General features: G+C 41.9%; 1 protein-coding gene across 3 annotated transcripts in view; it reads right to left on the bottom strand.

The window, feature by feature from the left end:
- Window positions 1–16,629, bottom strand: part of LOC140478691 (plastin-1-like) — a 179,825-nt gene that overhangs the window by 37,743 nt on the left and 125,453 nt on the right. For all 3 annotated transcript variants that reach the window (XM_072571986.1, XM_072571985.1, XM_072571984.1), the window contains exons 5-9: window positions 12,110–12,242; window positions 10,548–10,629; window positions 9,357–9,522; window positions 8,411–8,553; window positions 836–928 (exon numbers count right to left, since the gene is read on the bottom strand). In XM_072571986.1, the coding sequence (XP_072428087.1) occupies window positions 836–928; window positions 8,411–8,553; window positions 9,357–9,522; window positions 10,548–10,629; window positions 12,110–12,242 (617 nt within the window). The remainder of the gene's footprint in view (window positions 1–835; window positions 929–8,410; window positions 8,554–9,356; window positions 9,523–10,547; window positions 10,630–12,109; window positions 12,243–16,629) is intronic.

Below are 16,629 nucleotides of genomic sequence, written 5' to 3'. Positions count from 1 at the left end.
GGTGTTCAAGTGCATAGATCCCTCAAAGTTGCCACCCAAATAGATAGGGCTGTTAAGAAAGCGTATGGTGTTTTGGCCTTCAGTAATGGGCGTCAAGTTTAAGAGTCGCGAGGTTTTGCTACAGCTCTACAAGTACCTGGTGAGACCACGCTTGGGAATATTGTGTCCAGTTCTGATCGCCCTACTATAGGAAAGATACAGAGGCTTTGGAGAGGGTGCAAAGAAGGTTTACCAGGATGCTGCCTGGACTGGAGGGCTTGTCTCACAAAGAGAGGTTGACTAAGCTTGGACTTTTCTGTGTAGAGAAAAAGGAAGAGAGGTGACCTGATCGAGGTGTACAAGATAATGAGAGGCTTGGATAGAGTCAATAGCCAGAGTCCTTTCCCCAGGGCAGGACTTACTGGCATGAGGGGTCATAATTTGAAGATATTAGGAGGAAGGTACAGAGGAGACGTCAGAGGTAGGTTCTTTACGCAGAGAGTTGTGATGCATGGAATGTGATGCCAGCTGTGGTGGAGGAAGCAGGGTTATTAGGGACATTTAAGTGACTGCTGGGCATGCACTTGGACAGCAGTGAATTGAGGGGTGCGTAGGTTAGGTATTTTATTTTAGATTAGGAATAATCCTTAGCACAACATCGTAGGCCGAAGGGTTTGTTTTGTGCTGTACTTTTCTATGTTCTATGAAACCCACACAGACACGGGGAGAATGTGTAAACTCCACACAGACAGTCGCCTGAGGCTGGAATCGAACCCGGGTTCCTGGTTCTGTGAGGCTGCAGTGCTGACCACCGAGCCACCGTGTCACCTGATGAATAGCAACAAGATAAACTTACATGTAAACCTGCCATTTCAATCTCAACCATCATTTCATCACTTTCTCCATTGAGTGCAATCTGGCTGAGTAGATGGAAATAAGCCTTGGAATCCTAGACACAAGTGAGATATTAAAACAAAGTGAGATCATAGGGATGAAACAATCTCTGAAATTACCAGGGAGGGTTCGAGTTTGTTAAACAAGAAAATCTCAAATTCAATTCATATTTTTCACATGCTCAGATATGAAGCCCCTCTTGCTTCAAAATATTGTTCAGTTTGTATTTTAGTACTCCAGGAAGTATTTTGCATTGTTGACACACCAACTGAAAACAACCAATCATCACATTTCAAAAGCAAAATACTGCTGATGCTGGAGATCTGAAACAAACACAGCAAATGGGGAAGAAACTCAGCAGGTCTGGCAGCATCTGAGTGGGGAGAGAGGGGGAGGGAGAGAGAGGGGGAGAGAGAGAGCGGGAGAGAGAGAGCACGAGGGGGGGGGAAGAGAGAGAGAGAGCGAGAGCGCGAGAGAGAGAGAGTGAGAGAGAGAGAGAGAGAGAGTGAGAGAGAGAGAGAGGGAGAGGGAGCAAGAGAAAAAAAAAGTGTGAGAGAAGGTGTAAATTGGAATGACAGTGAGATGATCAACGCTGTTGTCAGAAGAAATGAGCTAATGATCTGAAACTGGTGAACTGACTCCTGATGTCTGCAATGCTCCTGAGTTTATGTTGAAGTTTAATGGAACATTAAAATGTCAATGCATGGATACACTGAAGAATTAACACACAAATAAAGCTGGTGGACGGAATGCAGTTTGTTTGGATTGGAATGCAATCATTTACACATGTCTGACTTAGTCTGCCATAGAGTGAGGTGACTTCTGCATAAATCTTAAGTTTCACTCCATTAAAGTTCTTGTTTTAAACACATTGCTGTGTTGTACACAAAGCATGGTTGGTGAGTTTGGAGAAGATTTGTAGCTCAGGTTGAGGTTCTGGATGCAAGTTTGCTTGTTGAACTGGAAGGTTTTCAGACATTTCGTCACCATACTAGGTAACATTTTCAGTGAGCCCCCGCTGAAGCACTGGTGCTATGACCAGCTTTCTAGTTGTGTTTAGGTTTCTTTAGGTTGGTGATATCTTTTCCTATGGTTATGTAATTTCCTATTTTTTTTCTCAGAGGGTGGTAAATGGGTTCCAAGTCAACGTGTTTGTTGGTAGAGTTCCAATTGCAATGCCATCCTTCTAGGAATTCTCGTGCATCTCTCTATTTGGCTTATCCTAGGATGGATGTGTTGTCCTTCGTTATCTGTATGCAAGGATACCAGAGAGAGTGGGTCATTTTTTTTGCGGCTAGTTGAAGTTCATGTATTCTGGTGGCTAGTTTTTGCCTGTTTGTCCAATACAGCATTTGTTACAGTTCTTGCAAGGTATTTTGTAAATGATGTTCATTTTGCTTGTTGTCTGTATAGGGCCTTAAGTTAATTTACTACTGTTTGTGTGTTGGTGGGTTTCTGGTGCCAAGGGGTCTGGGTAGTCTGGCAGTCATTTCCAAGATGTCTTTGATGTAGGGGAGAGTGGCTAGGGTTTCCAGGAGTGTTTTGTCTGCTTGTTTGGGATTGTTGCTGAGAAATCGGCAAACAGTGTTTATTAGATACCATTTTTTTTGTATATGGTGTGTTGGTGATTTTCCTCTACTCTTCTAGTTCCTCTGTGCTGCAGTGTGTGGTGGCTCATTGAAATAATGTTCTAATGCAGCTTCATTTGTGGATGTTGGGAGAATTGCTTCTGTAGTTCAGTATGTGGTCTGTAGGGGTTGTTTTCCTGTAGATGCTGGTTTGAAGTTCCCCATTGGATGTTCGCTCTGCTGTGATATCTAGGAATGGCAGTTGGATGTTGTTTTCCTCGTCTTTAGTGAATTTTATGCCAGTAAAGGATATTATTGATAGTCTTTAAGGTGTCCTCTAATTTATTTCGTTTAGTGATGACAAAGGTGTCATCCACGTAGCGGACCCAGAGTTTGGGTTGGATAGTTTGTTCAAGTCTCTGTAATACTGCCTCTGCTAAGAACCCTGATATCGGAGATCCCATGGGTGTCCTGTTGTCTACAGGAAGATTTGCAGAACAAGCACAAGTCACTACATTTTATCACGATTGGGAAGTGATGGTTTCAAAATATATTCCACTCCAAATATTTCTGAAAAGCAGGGGAAAAAAAACACATGGAAGAAATTGTAAAAGCTTTGAAAGCACACTTTATTTTCCAAGGAAATGTTATGTATCAATAGTACATATTCAACACCACAAGGGAACAGAGTGTTATGAACCAGACTAAACCCCCTCATAATATATTAACATAGCCTAGATCCTAACTTTTTCTTATTTTGAAAAGTGTAAAAGTAAGATGTTGCATTCCAGATGCAACTCAGTTGGTCAAACTATTGGATTTAAAGCAAAACATACTTTATTCATCCACTATAGTTAAAGTACAACAAAAAGAGGAAGGAATTGGAATAACTTAAGTGTATTGGAAAACCTCACAGAGTAATAGATACTGTAATTATTACTAACTAACTGTTCCAACACAGTAATTATCCCTTGTCACAAAGGCAAATTCAAAAAAAAAAAGTCTCTGTAGCAAGAAGAGAACCCCCAGCTTTTGGCTGTAAATGAGAAATAGTAAAAATAGCTTCCACTTCAAGGCCCCAATAGCAAATGCTGTAAACTAAAAACCAAATATCCTGGTTCTAGGAGAGTTTCACCACACTCATTCAGGCTGCTTCTATAGTTCCATTTAAAAAAAAACCCATGGCCTCGCAAATTGTTTACTCTAGTGGCTCTGATAGACTGCTTGGTACCTTTGCCTTAAAACTTCTCAAAACAAAAGACAGAATAACCTCTTAAAGCCATTGATTAATATGTAACATTAGCTCAGCTTGTAAAATCCCATGTATTTATACAATTAAAGAATGATCCCATTAGAAACAGGACTGTATTAAGTATGAGGGATACAAAAGTAAAAGCATACCTATGGGAAGACGACAAACTTACACCCAAAAGAGCAACTGACCTGTGTAAAAGTGCAAAGGTTTTATGAATCAACAACTACAGCACATTTAGCAGAACAGACCTGGTCTTGCATGATATGGACAGGTCCTCCGGCCACACGGCACAGCACAGCACAGCACAATGTACAGGATGTAAAAGAAGGCATGTCCAGCACGGGGTAACCAGCGTTCTCGCTGCAAGAAGTTGAATTGTTGTATTCACAAATGTATGTGTAAAAAGAAACACAATCAGCAGCTACAGTTGATCAGTGGGAGAGATAGCGGCTGAAGACTCCAACCAATCACTATACACTAAATAACAATTCAGTTGAGTCAGGTCAATAGGTGAGACATGGTTTGTGATCGTGAGAATGTGGACGAGCAGAAGAAGAAATCAAGTCAACATAACATGCCAGATGGTGCATCATGGGACCTCCACAGATCTGTGCGAAGTGGCTCAACATATGATCCAAAAACTGGATCTGGGTTGGAGGTTTCTAGAGGGTTGGTGCAGTTTCAGTGGGCTGAGTGGTCTCTTCCTACATTTAGGGAATGAATGATTCTAAGCCATTGCTGTCCACAATCAAAATCTAGCATGACTGCTTCACCTAAAGATGAACAAGAAAAATTATAATTAAAGATGCCTGAAGTCAAGGACATGGGCCATGTACTGACTGCAGAGGGTCTTCACCCAGATCCTGAAAAGGTGACAGCTAGGACAGCAATGCAACAACCTACAGAGGTGAAAGACTGCAACAATTTGTTGGATTTGTCAGTTATTTGATAAAATTCTGGCCCAATTTGTTGCTAGGATGTCGACCATTACACCAACTCACCGCCAAAGATGTGCAGTGGAATCGGGGGGGACAGGACACAAAGCAACATTCACTAAAATCAAGCAGCTAGTGCTGAAACACTAAGTAAATAAGTCACCCTGCAGTGTGATGCTATAGAGACAGGGCTTGGAGCAAAGACAAATCAGTTGTATTTGCATCCAGCGCACTAACACAAAGACAGTACAACTAGACTGAGAAAGTGTAAGTGTACCTAGCCATAATATTTCCTTACGAACACTTTCAATGCTTTGCAAGTTACAGACAAAGTTATAGTCAAGTCTGACCACTAGTCACTTCCAAGCTTTCTCCCCATGCTGCAAAACTTCCTGTCAAGAAAGTTACTCTGGTTAGTGATGTCATCTGGATGTGACATACAGGCAAGGATAGCAGAGGGACGTTGCAGTCACACACTCTAAGGAAGTGGAGGGTTCTTCAACAGAGTACAGGATCTTCCAGATTTTCAATGTGAAACAGCAGCACATGTTCTGGAAGTCATCAACCCAGCAGAGCAACTGAATACAACAAACAAGTGTCTTCTTCGAATCAAGCAAACTATCCAACAAGATGCAAACCTCCAACTGTTGCAACAATTCACAAGAGCAGCAAGAACACACCTGCTGCCTTAAGTGATGTTGAGCATGCAGAGATGAATTGCCAACCCAAGATTGCAGAAAGGAAAGAAATAGAGTGTCAATATTCCCTAAGTGTGTCCATGCAAACTACCAAGAAATTGAACCAAGTCTGAGGAAAGCAAGAAGTGTGCTCCACTGGCCAAATATGAGCAACAAAAAGCAGGGAGCACATATGCCAGTGCCACGCAGGCTAAAGGGCCACAGATGACACATGATATCTCAGTCAAGATTAGAGTGGTGCTGGAAAAATACAGCAGATTAGGCAGCATCTGAGGAGCAGGAAAATTGACGTTTCGGGCAAAAGCCCTTCATCAAGAATTCCAGCACCACTCTAATCTTGACTCTAATCTCCAGCATCTGCAGTACTCACTTCTGCCTACATGATATCCCAGGCCAACCATGAAAGCTGGGAGTAGACCACTTCACACTTGCAGGAACTGACTACCTTCTCACGGGTAACTACTATACTGACTGTTGGGAGGTGGACCAGTTGACATCAATGACTGCTGCTGTGATTGTCAAATGCTGAACAGTTCAGCTGTTACAGTATTCCTGACATTGTCTTGAGTAACACTGGCCTTCAATTCACGAGTGAAGTATTTGGTTGCTTTGGGAAAAATTGGGCAATTCAACATCACACCACTTCCAGACCGTGACCTGTCAAACAGAAAGGCCAAAGGGGCAGTAAAAATCATGAGAGGTCGTGATCAAGATGTATACAGGGCAATCCTCAGGGAGGAGTAATGCAGCTATTGAAGATGTGGAAAGTACAAAGTCTAATGTGATGCTGCACGCAAACTGCTCTTCCAAGAACAGAAAAGGCTGTGGAGGCCAGAAATAGTAATATGTAAGTGAAAAAGAATCAAAGTGAATGGCAGAAAGCTCAACTTTCATTTTAACAAGATGGCCAAAACACTGTCAGGGTTGGGTCTTGGAGAGCCATTCAGGGTACAAACATTCAACAATCTTAACAAAAGCCAGCCCAAGAGGCAACTTGGGACCAACGTGGAACAGTTGTCACTTGAACCAGATGCAGTGGAAGTGACAGCTCAGCTGTCATAACCTCAGGTACATGTCCCCAACAACAGTAGCTGTTCCTCAACTGCTTGCATCTGATCAGGAAGATATGAGTGCACCATTTAGACAGAGAACACAACAACCATCAGATCTAGAGATCCACAGCAAACCAGCGACAGCCACCACAGCATCAACAAGCAACACAGGAATGACTCACCTTGGCTAATGAACAGCCAATGATAACAACATGGAAAATAAAGAGACCATCGTGATTTAAGGAATGCGTGTCTTAGGGAAATGCAGAGACTGATGGAAAATGCAAACCGACAAAAGGTGTAAGTACAGAAAGCTATGGAGATTGTAACATGGGTGAGCAAAAACATGCGTCTTAATGCAGCCCGCTTTTCTTATTTTTTATAAACACGGACATTCATAATCATGTACAAATGCCCATTCTAGCTTGCTGTAGTCATGTGACTTCTACTATGTGGCACTCTCCCTGTAGACAGACATCTCAAGCTTCACTTCAATAATGTGCTTGTATTCAACATACTGCTGTGCTGCATACTCAAAACTGAGGTGTTCTACAAAGCAATCGTGCAATCTGTAGGTGGACTCCCCAGTGCACAGGAACACACACTGTTAGCAGTGATTACAGCAGATTCTGTAGAAAGTAGCAAAACACTGATTCACTTGCAAAGCACGTTGGATATTCTGAAAGGACTAAAGGCATAGGTACTCAAATGTTACGTGCCTGAAAATAGTGGCTCTAAATAAAATGACTCAGTAAATTAGAGGTTGTCACAGGAATTCATGTGAACGCCAGAGTGATGTTCCGTTGAACATTTATTGTCTGGTAGAAAAATCAAGTTCAACCTAAAGTACTGTACCATACATGTTCAGCACAGTGTATTCCCAGCTGAAACAGCTTGCAAAACAAAATATATTACTAACTATAAAAGAAATACATGACTATATACCTCTTCTGCAATGGTGTATTTTGGAGAGAGAACTTGCATTTTTAGATTGACAAGTCACCATCTAGTGGCAGATGTTAGTCAGTGCAGGCAGTGTGAGGTGGCCAGTGCAGAGAATGCTGGAGAAACTCAGCAGAAACAGAATTAATACTTGAAGTCTGATACTGGACTCGACCTTAAACCAGTTTCTCTCATCATAGGTGCTGCCAGACCTAGAAAGCCTCTCCAGCATTCTCTATATGCATCAGATTCCCAGCATTCACAGTATATATAAAAACTCTTTTAACCAGCACCTTATAAACCGGCATTCTGTATTACTGTGAACTCTGCAATGTCGGAGTAGTTCGTTGTTGGTGTGTGAGTCAGAATCCTAGAATCCCTTCAGTGTGGAAACAGGTCATTCGGTCCTTTGGGTCCACACCAACCCTCCAGAGACCATCCCACTCAGAACCATTCCCCTACCTTGTCCCAGTGACCCTGCACTTCCATGGCTCAGTCACCTCACCTGCACATCCTTGGACACCATGGGCAGTTTCCCATGGCCAATCCACAGACCTGTACATCTCTGGACTGCAGGGGGAAACCAGAGAACTCGGAGGAAACTCCCGCAGACACAGGGAAAATATACAAACTCCACACAAAGTCGCCCAATGGTGGAATGATCCACTGAACCGGACCTTTGTAGAATGGACAATGACAGCAAAAGGATTCCTATTATGGTTTTAAGAGGGAGGGAAAAGGGCGAGAGTGGAAATGAAGGCAACAGAACTGAACCAGGTGAAGAGCCTGGTTTCCTACAGCAGTGGGAAACCCTCAGATTAGGAAAAGGAAAGTCATATTGCAAGGTTTGGAATGGAGCGTGATATTGTCAGAACTTGGAACAAAATTTTCCCTCAGAAATTCTGAGTGTTAAATCCAAATCATCCTTTTTGTAATGAGCTCCTTGACCCTATATTAAAAAAAGGTCAACAATTCTACCAAGCCTATCTAAGAGCAGAGACAAAATTAGCCTCAAGATATCTGACAATTAAATGTGAAAATGGCCATAGAGTCTGAATGTGGAAACTTTTTGTCAAAACACTAGTACCTTAATATCTTGACTGAAGTTGCTGATTTTATGATACCCTGCGTTTTCAAGATGGTAATTGACCCAACGTAAAAGCAGATCTTCAGGTGAAAGTTTCAGGAGCTCCTCCAGCTCCTCACCTTCCTTGAGCAGAGTAATAAGTGCTGAAATCAAAGAATAAACAGTATCAGCATCTGACAATTCCTCAGATTGACAAATACAATTTTCATACAGAAAAGGCCATCACAAGCTAGAAACCATAAGGGCAACTGCTTTGATGTAACTTAGCTTCAAAAGCGGAGGGTAATATTTATTACTCTGGTTGCCAAGCAGCCTTCAAAATTACACGCGGCTTTGTGAGCTTCATCATTGCTCAGCACCTCAAAGACATTACCTTAGAGACAGACTTGGTAAAGGGACATCACCACACCCGAGGAACTGCTGAAAAGTATTTTAGATCACTTAGTGTGGAAACAAACCCTTCGGCCCAACAAGTCTACACCGCCCCGCTGAAGTGCACCCACCCAGACCCATTCCCCTACATTTACCCCTTACCTAACACTATGGGCAATTTAGCATGGCCAATTCATCTTTGGACTGTAGGAGGAAACCGGAGCACCCGGAGGAAACCCACGCAGACACGGGGAGAATGTGCAAACTCCACACAGTCTGTCACCTGAGGCAGGAATTGAACCCGGGTCTCTGGCACTGTGAGGCAGCAGTGCTAACCACTGTGCCACCCACATTTATCATAACGAAATGCACACACATGAACAACTCCTCTCTGGTCATGATGACATCATCATAGTCTTTGTCACACAGAAATAAATTCCTGGAAATGAACAAGGTACTTCTGGATTCAATCCAAATACCATCTGTTATCCCCTTAAATGGGTATGCATTTGCTTTTGAAGACATTGGATTCTGCCAGATCAAATTGCAGAAGCCACCTATATTTCTTGTTTACCTTCATTCCTGGTAATCTGAATATCAGCAAAGAGGCCAATTTTTATGATCTGCCAGAGGAGGCCGAGCACAAGGTGATGTCTCCCTTCCTTCAGATCTTGTGCACCAATGTTCACCACAGTACAGCCAATGGCAGAAGCAGAATTCAGGGCAAGGTTCAGGTTCTCCTGCGAGAGAATGAATTAGTGCTGTGATATATTCAAACAAACACACTGTTTCCAAAACAATAATGATGCATACACAAAACACTCCTTTTAAAAATCGGTAGCTTACAGGTGTGAAAAACAAAACAAAATTTCGAGAAATACTGTCAGTTCTACACTAATCATGGAGAACTATAAATAAAATTTATTAACCATGGCAGTCAACTAAACATGAAAGATATCCCTCTATATTTATTATCCATATGTTTAGATTAGATTAGATTCCCTACAGTATGGAAACAAGCCATTCGGCCCAACAAGGCCACACCCACCCTCCCCCATTCCCCTCCATTCACCCCTGACTAATGTACCTAACACTATGGGGAATTTAGCATGGCCAATTCACCTGACCTGCACAATTTTGGATTGTGGGAGGAAACTGGAGCACCCGGAGGAAACCCACGCAGACACGGGGAGAATGTGCAAATTCCACACAGACAGTTGCTCAAGGCTAGAATCGAACCTGGGTCCCTGACGCTGTGAGGCTATTGATATTAAAAACTTTAACAGTACAGCAAATTTTGTTATACCTGGTAACCCATGAACCAGCACTCTTGACAAACCGACAAAAATGATATACCTCAAGTACTGCAAAGCTTTGACTGTATTGTCACACCGTCTAAGTGGTCAGTTGAGGATGCAGGTGAGAAGACTCTCTGCCAATACGTTTTATTTAAGACAAAGTTGCATCATTATTTAAGTGATTTATGCTGTAAATAAAGTATATCAGTGATGTGTATACCTCCACATTATGTTTTTATTACTTAGTGTGTATTTTTACATTGATTATGTGAACCTCTCGATTATCTGGAATAATTGATCAACAGGTAAACTCCTGGTCCCACAGATGCCAGATAGCAAAATAAATTACTACATCTTCAAAAATAGGTATCGGTAGGCATCTGTAGCTGAAATAAACAAAATGTCAATATTTCAAATGCCTTAAAAAGGTTTGATTAAACAATGGCTGCTGGTGAGATAGTACTTACAGAAATAGTGAATGGAGTTAATTTTTTCTTGTTGATCACACGGTCATCAATTGTGTCCGGCTGGGATAAGTTTATCATTTTGCTGGATAGGAAAAAGAAAGTACTTTTTGGTGTGAACAGGTTAAATCATAAACCAATTTGGAGAAACGTTTTATGTTTAGTAATTGTGTAACACTGCCCCAATTTGAAGATGTGTTTCCAGGAACATAGTATGTCAATAAATCATAACAATTAAACATTGACATGGCCCAACACTACCAACCCACCATGACAAAGTGAACCCGTTAATGTCAGCCTGATCAGTGGAGAGAAAAGTGGGTGGTGTGACTTGAAGGGTAGTGGATAGAAAGAAAGAGCAGTTCTCCAAAGTTATTCTGGCAGCTATTGAGAAATCTTGGAGTCACAGTTAACCCTGTGAAGAGTCTTCTATTGGGTGTCAATTTTGGCCAGGAAAGAGCTGAGGAACATGAAAAATATCACACAAGACAGTTCATCAGTAGGTTAAAATTTGCTGTGATAAAAATGACCCATTGCACAAATAACCTACATATTTTACCTTGCTGCTGAAGAAAACATTTTATGTCATCTCAAGGGAGACTAGGAGCCTGAGAGCACAGCCTCAGAGTGAAAGGATGACCCTTTAGGACTAAGCGGAGGATGAATTTCTTCAGCCAGAGGGTGGTGACTCTGTGGAACTCATTCACAAATCACTGGATATATTTAAGACTGAGGCAAATAGGTTCTTGATCAATAAGGGGATCAAGGGTTACAGGGAGGAGAAGGCAGGATCATGGGGTTGAGAAACACATCAGCCATAATCGACTGGTGGAGCAGACCCAATGAGCGGATTGCTCCAATTCAGTTCCTATGTCTTATTGTTTTATGGTGGTCAGGAAAATGGCAAATCCGATTAGGAAACAGGCAGCTGGGTCAGCTCTGGAGGTGGCAGTAACTGAAGTGAGGACGTGATGCTGGTGTCTGGGGGTGTGGTACTACACAGGAAAGCAGTGACTGCTGGGGAGGGGGGAGAAATTCCCAGCATTCTCTTTCAATGTAAACGGAAGGAGTCTTCCACACATTCTGTTAAGTTCATTTTAGAATCTTGCCTGTTTGGATAAAGTCAAATCCGCAAATATATCAGAACTAGCTCCCTCAGTGTATGTCAATTTTGTAGCAGATGATTCATACAGATATTACACCCCTAACTTGCAAATGCAAAAATTATAAATGGACAGTCTTTAGCAATATGGTAGGCAGCATCAGTCTGACGCAACAGAGTGTGTGTACTTCCACCTGAAACATTGGAGACATAGGATTAAATTTCATGGACTCGTGTGGGATTAATGGAGCACCTTCCTGCAGGATATATCAATCAAAACCTGTCTCAGTCTTTGAGCAGTGAGTTACAGAACAGCACAGACAGACAGCAAGGAGCATGTCACCTGCTTGGTTCCTTGGGCAAAGACTAATTTAAAGAAAAAACAAAACGTTACCAGCATCTCAAGGTTCAATTTGTGACACCTTAATTTTATCATAATAAAAATGTAAAGAAAATAATTTACCAGAGAAGAATTCCATCACCAACTGCACTAAACAGACGGTCACTACTGGCATCCATAGGAATCAAGTGTCTACAATCTGGATCACCTTCTAATGCTTTGTTAATCCAATTAACAAAAGCAACCTTCTCCTCCTCTGAAAAGTAATTACAAGAGCAGCCTTCAGTTAATTATGATCACCTTTAGTACAACATAGAAAATAATGGAGAGTGGTGAGATGGAGGAACATGTGAAGCACAGTAGTTTCAAAACAGCAATTCACTAACGTCGGCCTTGAGACTAATTATCTTCATTCATCAAGTATGTCATAAGCTGAAGTTGGATTTGAACCTATAAATCTTCTAGGTTCAAAAGGTGCTGCCAACTGATCACTATGAACAGCTAAACATAAAAGAATCATTCAAAGAAAACAGCTGCACAGTTCACAAAATCGAAGACTGTGGATACACATGATAAAAATTGAGTTATTTCATTTTTCAACAAATCAGTCTTTGTAAAAATCAACAGTAGTCACTTTTCACAGCTGGAGGGTGCTAATTGCAAAGGACATGGGCAATCTCAATTCAGCACCATTTTCCTTGTTGACTTCATCAAGGTTCTGGGGTTGCCAGTGAACAGAAGCCTGTCTGAACTTGCCTTCTAAATACCGAAGTTACAGAAACAGGCCAGTGGCTGGGAATCCTGCAATAAATAATCCATCCTCCTGGCTCCCCAAAGCCTATCCATCATCTACAAGTCACAAGTCAGGGGTGTGATGGAATACTTCCCACTTGCCTGGACTGGTGTAGCTCCAGCAACATTCATAGTTAAAAATCACACAACACCAGGCTATAGTCCAACAGGTTTACCTGGAAGCACTGGCTTTTGGAGTGCTGCTGCTTCATCAGGTGGTTTGTGGAGTATAAGATCATAAGACACAGAATTTATCGCAAAAGATTACACCTTTAATGCATTATCTGAGCTGAGATGTTACCTTTTGTTATAAAAGCCTTGAGTTATCACGAAAAGGTGACTTAAAAGTAGCTCTGGAGTTTAGATATTAAATGAACCAAAGCCAGCATTCTAAAAGATGAGAGATTTAACAATCCAGGTGTGTTCAATGTATGACACTAATGTTTTGCTATAAATTCTGTGTCTTCAATACTATACTCCACATGAAGGAGCAGTGCTCTGAAAGCTAGTGCTTTGAAATAAACCTGTTGGACTATAACCTGGTGTTGTGTGAGTGTTTTATCTTTGTCCACCCCAGCCCAACACCAGCTCCTCTTAAATCATAACAACATTCAAGAAGCTTACACTAATTTTCCAAGCCCCACACCATCTGATTTGGAATTCTCGCACCCCTTACATATTTTCACATGGCCATAAATCTGGAACTTCCTTCCTGACAGTATTATCCAAACCTCATGGACGACAAGGAGGTTAGGAGTCACTCACCATCACCTTCTCAAGGGCATGTAACAAATGCTGGTGCTGATAATGATGCTCAGATCACACTAACAAAAAAAAAGAGAACATTCCTCGAAGTCTCGTAGCCAACTTGAAGTATTTTCCTTTTGACTCATAAATCTGTACCTACCGTGATGCATATAGTTTCAGGGTATTTTATCTTTCAGTTGAGAACATAATACAAACAATATTATAAGAGTTTTCAAACATATCGTCTGCCTTGCACTGAAAACCGATGTATTGTTATTAAGTTATGATACAAAAATCAAGCCTGAAGAAGGACTTTTGACTATTTGAATGTTAAAAAAAAACTTGCCTTTTGAAAATAAATGGTAAAATCGATGCTCCTGTTGCTGGAAGTGTATGAATAGATGCCATGATATTGCTGCAACCCAAACCAAACTTTTGGCATTTAGCTCTCACTAACCATTCGGTGGTGAACTCCATTATCTATCCACATTACAATTCCTGTTGCTAACAGGCATTTGTAGTGGTCGGAACAAAGGCCAGTTGGATCTGATGGCAAGATCCTTGATTGGCCCAGATTAACAACTCCAATCAGGGAGTCCTGGCTGACAGATATAAACAGAAGGTGCAGAAGGTGGTCTCAGTAAAGAGCCTCGTTGGTCACAGCCCATGGACAGTCTTCGTTAATAAAGTGTGACTTGCTGATGGGATACCAGCCTCTATACAGTTATTTCACATATCTATATTCAACTTCAAGATGCAGATCATGCAGCAATTAAAAATCATCCTAATCTGGGCTAACTAGGAGTCTCTGCTCCTGTTTAAAAGACTTCACAAAATCCAATTACTGCCCTGGACGTGTAAACCAGCGCAGAAGGTCATCCCTCTCTTGCAACTTAGAATCCAAAGCAAAAGGCTAAGGTCCATTGCGCAATATCACCAAAGCTAAAGAGAATACACAAGAGAGTACTCAGGGCATGGTTAGGAACATGGCACTGGGATATCACAGCAGTTACGGAAACATAGCCCTGGGATGGACAGGACTGGCAGCTTAATGTTCCAGGATACAAATGCTACAGGAAGGATAGGATGGGAGGCAAGAGAGGAGGGGGGGGGGCATGGCATTTTTGATAAGGGATAGCATTACAGCTGTGCTGAGGGAGGATATTCCTGGAAATACATCCAGGGAAGTTATTTGGGTGGAACTGAGAAATAAGAAAGGGATGATCACCTTATTGGGATTGTAGTATAAACCCTCCAATAGTCAGAGGGAAATTGAGAAACAAACTTGTAAGGAGATCTCAGCTATCTGTAAGAATAATAGGGTAGTTATGGTAGGAGATTTTAACTTTCCAAACATCGACTGGGACTGCCATAGTGTTAAAGGTTTAGATGGAGAGGAATTTGTTCAGTGTGTACAAGACAATTTTCTGATTCAATATGTGGATATACCTACTAGAGTAGGTGCAAAACTTGACCTACTCTTGGGAAATAAGGCAGGGCAGGTGACTCAGGTGTCAGTGGGGGAGCACTTTGGGGCCAGCGACCATAACTCTATTAGATTTGAAATAATGATGGAAAAGGATAGATCAGATCTAAAAGTTGAAGTTCTAAATTGGAGAAAGGCCAATTTTGATGGTATAAGGCAAGAACTTTTGAAAGCTGATTGGAGGCAGATGTTCGCAGGTAAAGGGATGGCTGGAAAATGGGAAAGCCTTCAGAAATGAGATAACAAGAATCCAGAGAAAGTATATTCCTGTCAGGGTGAAAGGGAAGGCTGGTAGGTGTAGGGAATGCTGGATGACGAAAGACATTAAGGCTGAAAATGAGTTGCTGGAAAGAAGCAGCAGGTCAGGAGCAGGAGAATCAACGTTTCGGGCATGAGCCCTTCTTCAGGAAAGTACTTACCCCACACTCTGGGTTCCTCAAATGTTCCAGAACTGCCTAAAAAAATGAAGGGTTTGGTTAAGAAAAAGAAGGAAGCATATGTCAGGTACTGACAGGATAGATTGAGTGAATCCTTAGAAGAGTGTAAAGAAAGTAGGAGTATACTGAAGAGGGAAATCAGGAGGGCAAAACGGGGACATGAGATAGCTTTGGCAAACAGAATTAAGGAGAATCCAAAGGGTTTTTACAAAATATATTAAGAACAAAAGGGCAACTAGGGAGAGAATAGGACCCCTCAAAGATCAGCAAAGCGGCCTTTGTGTGGAGCCGCAGAAAATGGGGGAGATACTAAATGAATATTTTGCATCAGCATTTACTGTGGAAAAGGATATGGAAGATATAGACTGTAGGGAAATAGAGGGTGACATCTTGCAAAATGTCCATATTACAGAGGAGGAAGTGCTGGATGTCTTGAAACGGGTAAAGGTGGATAAATCCTCAGGACCTGACCAGGTGTACCCGAGAACTCTGTGGGAAGCTAGAGAAGTGATTACTGGGCCTCTTGCTGAGATATTTGTATCATCGATAGTCACAGGTAAGGTGCCGGAAGACTGGAGGTTGGCAAACGTGGTGCCACTGTTGAAGAAGGGCGGTAAAGACAAGCCAGGGAACTGTAGTCTAGTGAGCCTGACCTTGGTGGTGGGCAAGTTGTTGGAGGGAACCCTGAGAGACAGGATGTACATGTATTTGGAAAGGCAAGGACTGATTAGGGATAGTCAACATGGCTTTGTGCGTGGGAAATCATGTCTCACGTCTCACAAACTTGATTGAGTTTTTTGAAGTAGTAACAAAAGAGGATTGAAGAGGGCAGAGCAGTAAATGTGATCTATACGGACTTCAGTAAGGTGTTTGACAAGATTCCCCATGGGAGACTGATTAGCAAGATTAGATCTCAAGGAATACAGGGAGAACTAGCCATTTGGATACAGAACTGGCTCAAAAGTAGAAGACAGAGGGTGGTGGTGGAGGGTTGGTTTTCAGACTGGAGGTCTATAACCAGTGGAGTGCCACAAGGATCGGTGCTGGGCCCTCTACTTTTTGTCATTTACATAAATGATTTGGATGTGAGCATAAGAGGTACAGTTAGTAAGTTTGCCCATGACACCAAACTTGGTGGTGCAGTGGACAGTGAAGAGAGTTACCTCGGAATACAACAGGAT

This window comes from Chiloscyllium punctatum, chromosome 6 (genome assembly GCF_047496795.1).
Source record: "Chiloscyllium punctatum isolate Juve2018m chromosome 6, sChiPun1.3, whole genome shotgun sequence".
Classification (NCBI taxonomy): domain Eukaryota; kingdom Metazoa; phylum Chordata; class Chondrichthyes; order Orectolobiformes; family Hemiscylliidae; genus Chiloscyllium; species Chiloscyllium punctatum.
The sequence above is the reverse complement of the archived record's forward strand: the minus strand, read 5'-3'. Positions and strand labels throughout refer to the sequence as shown.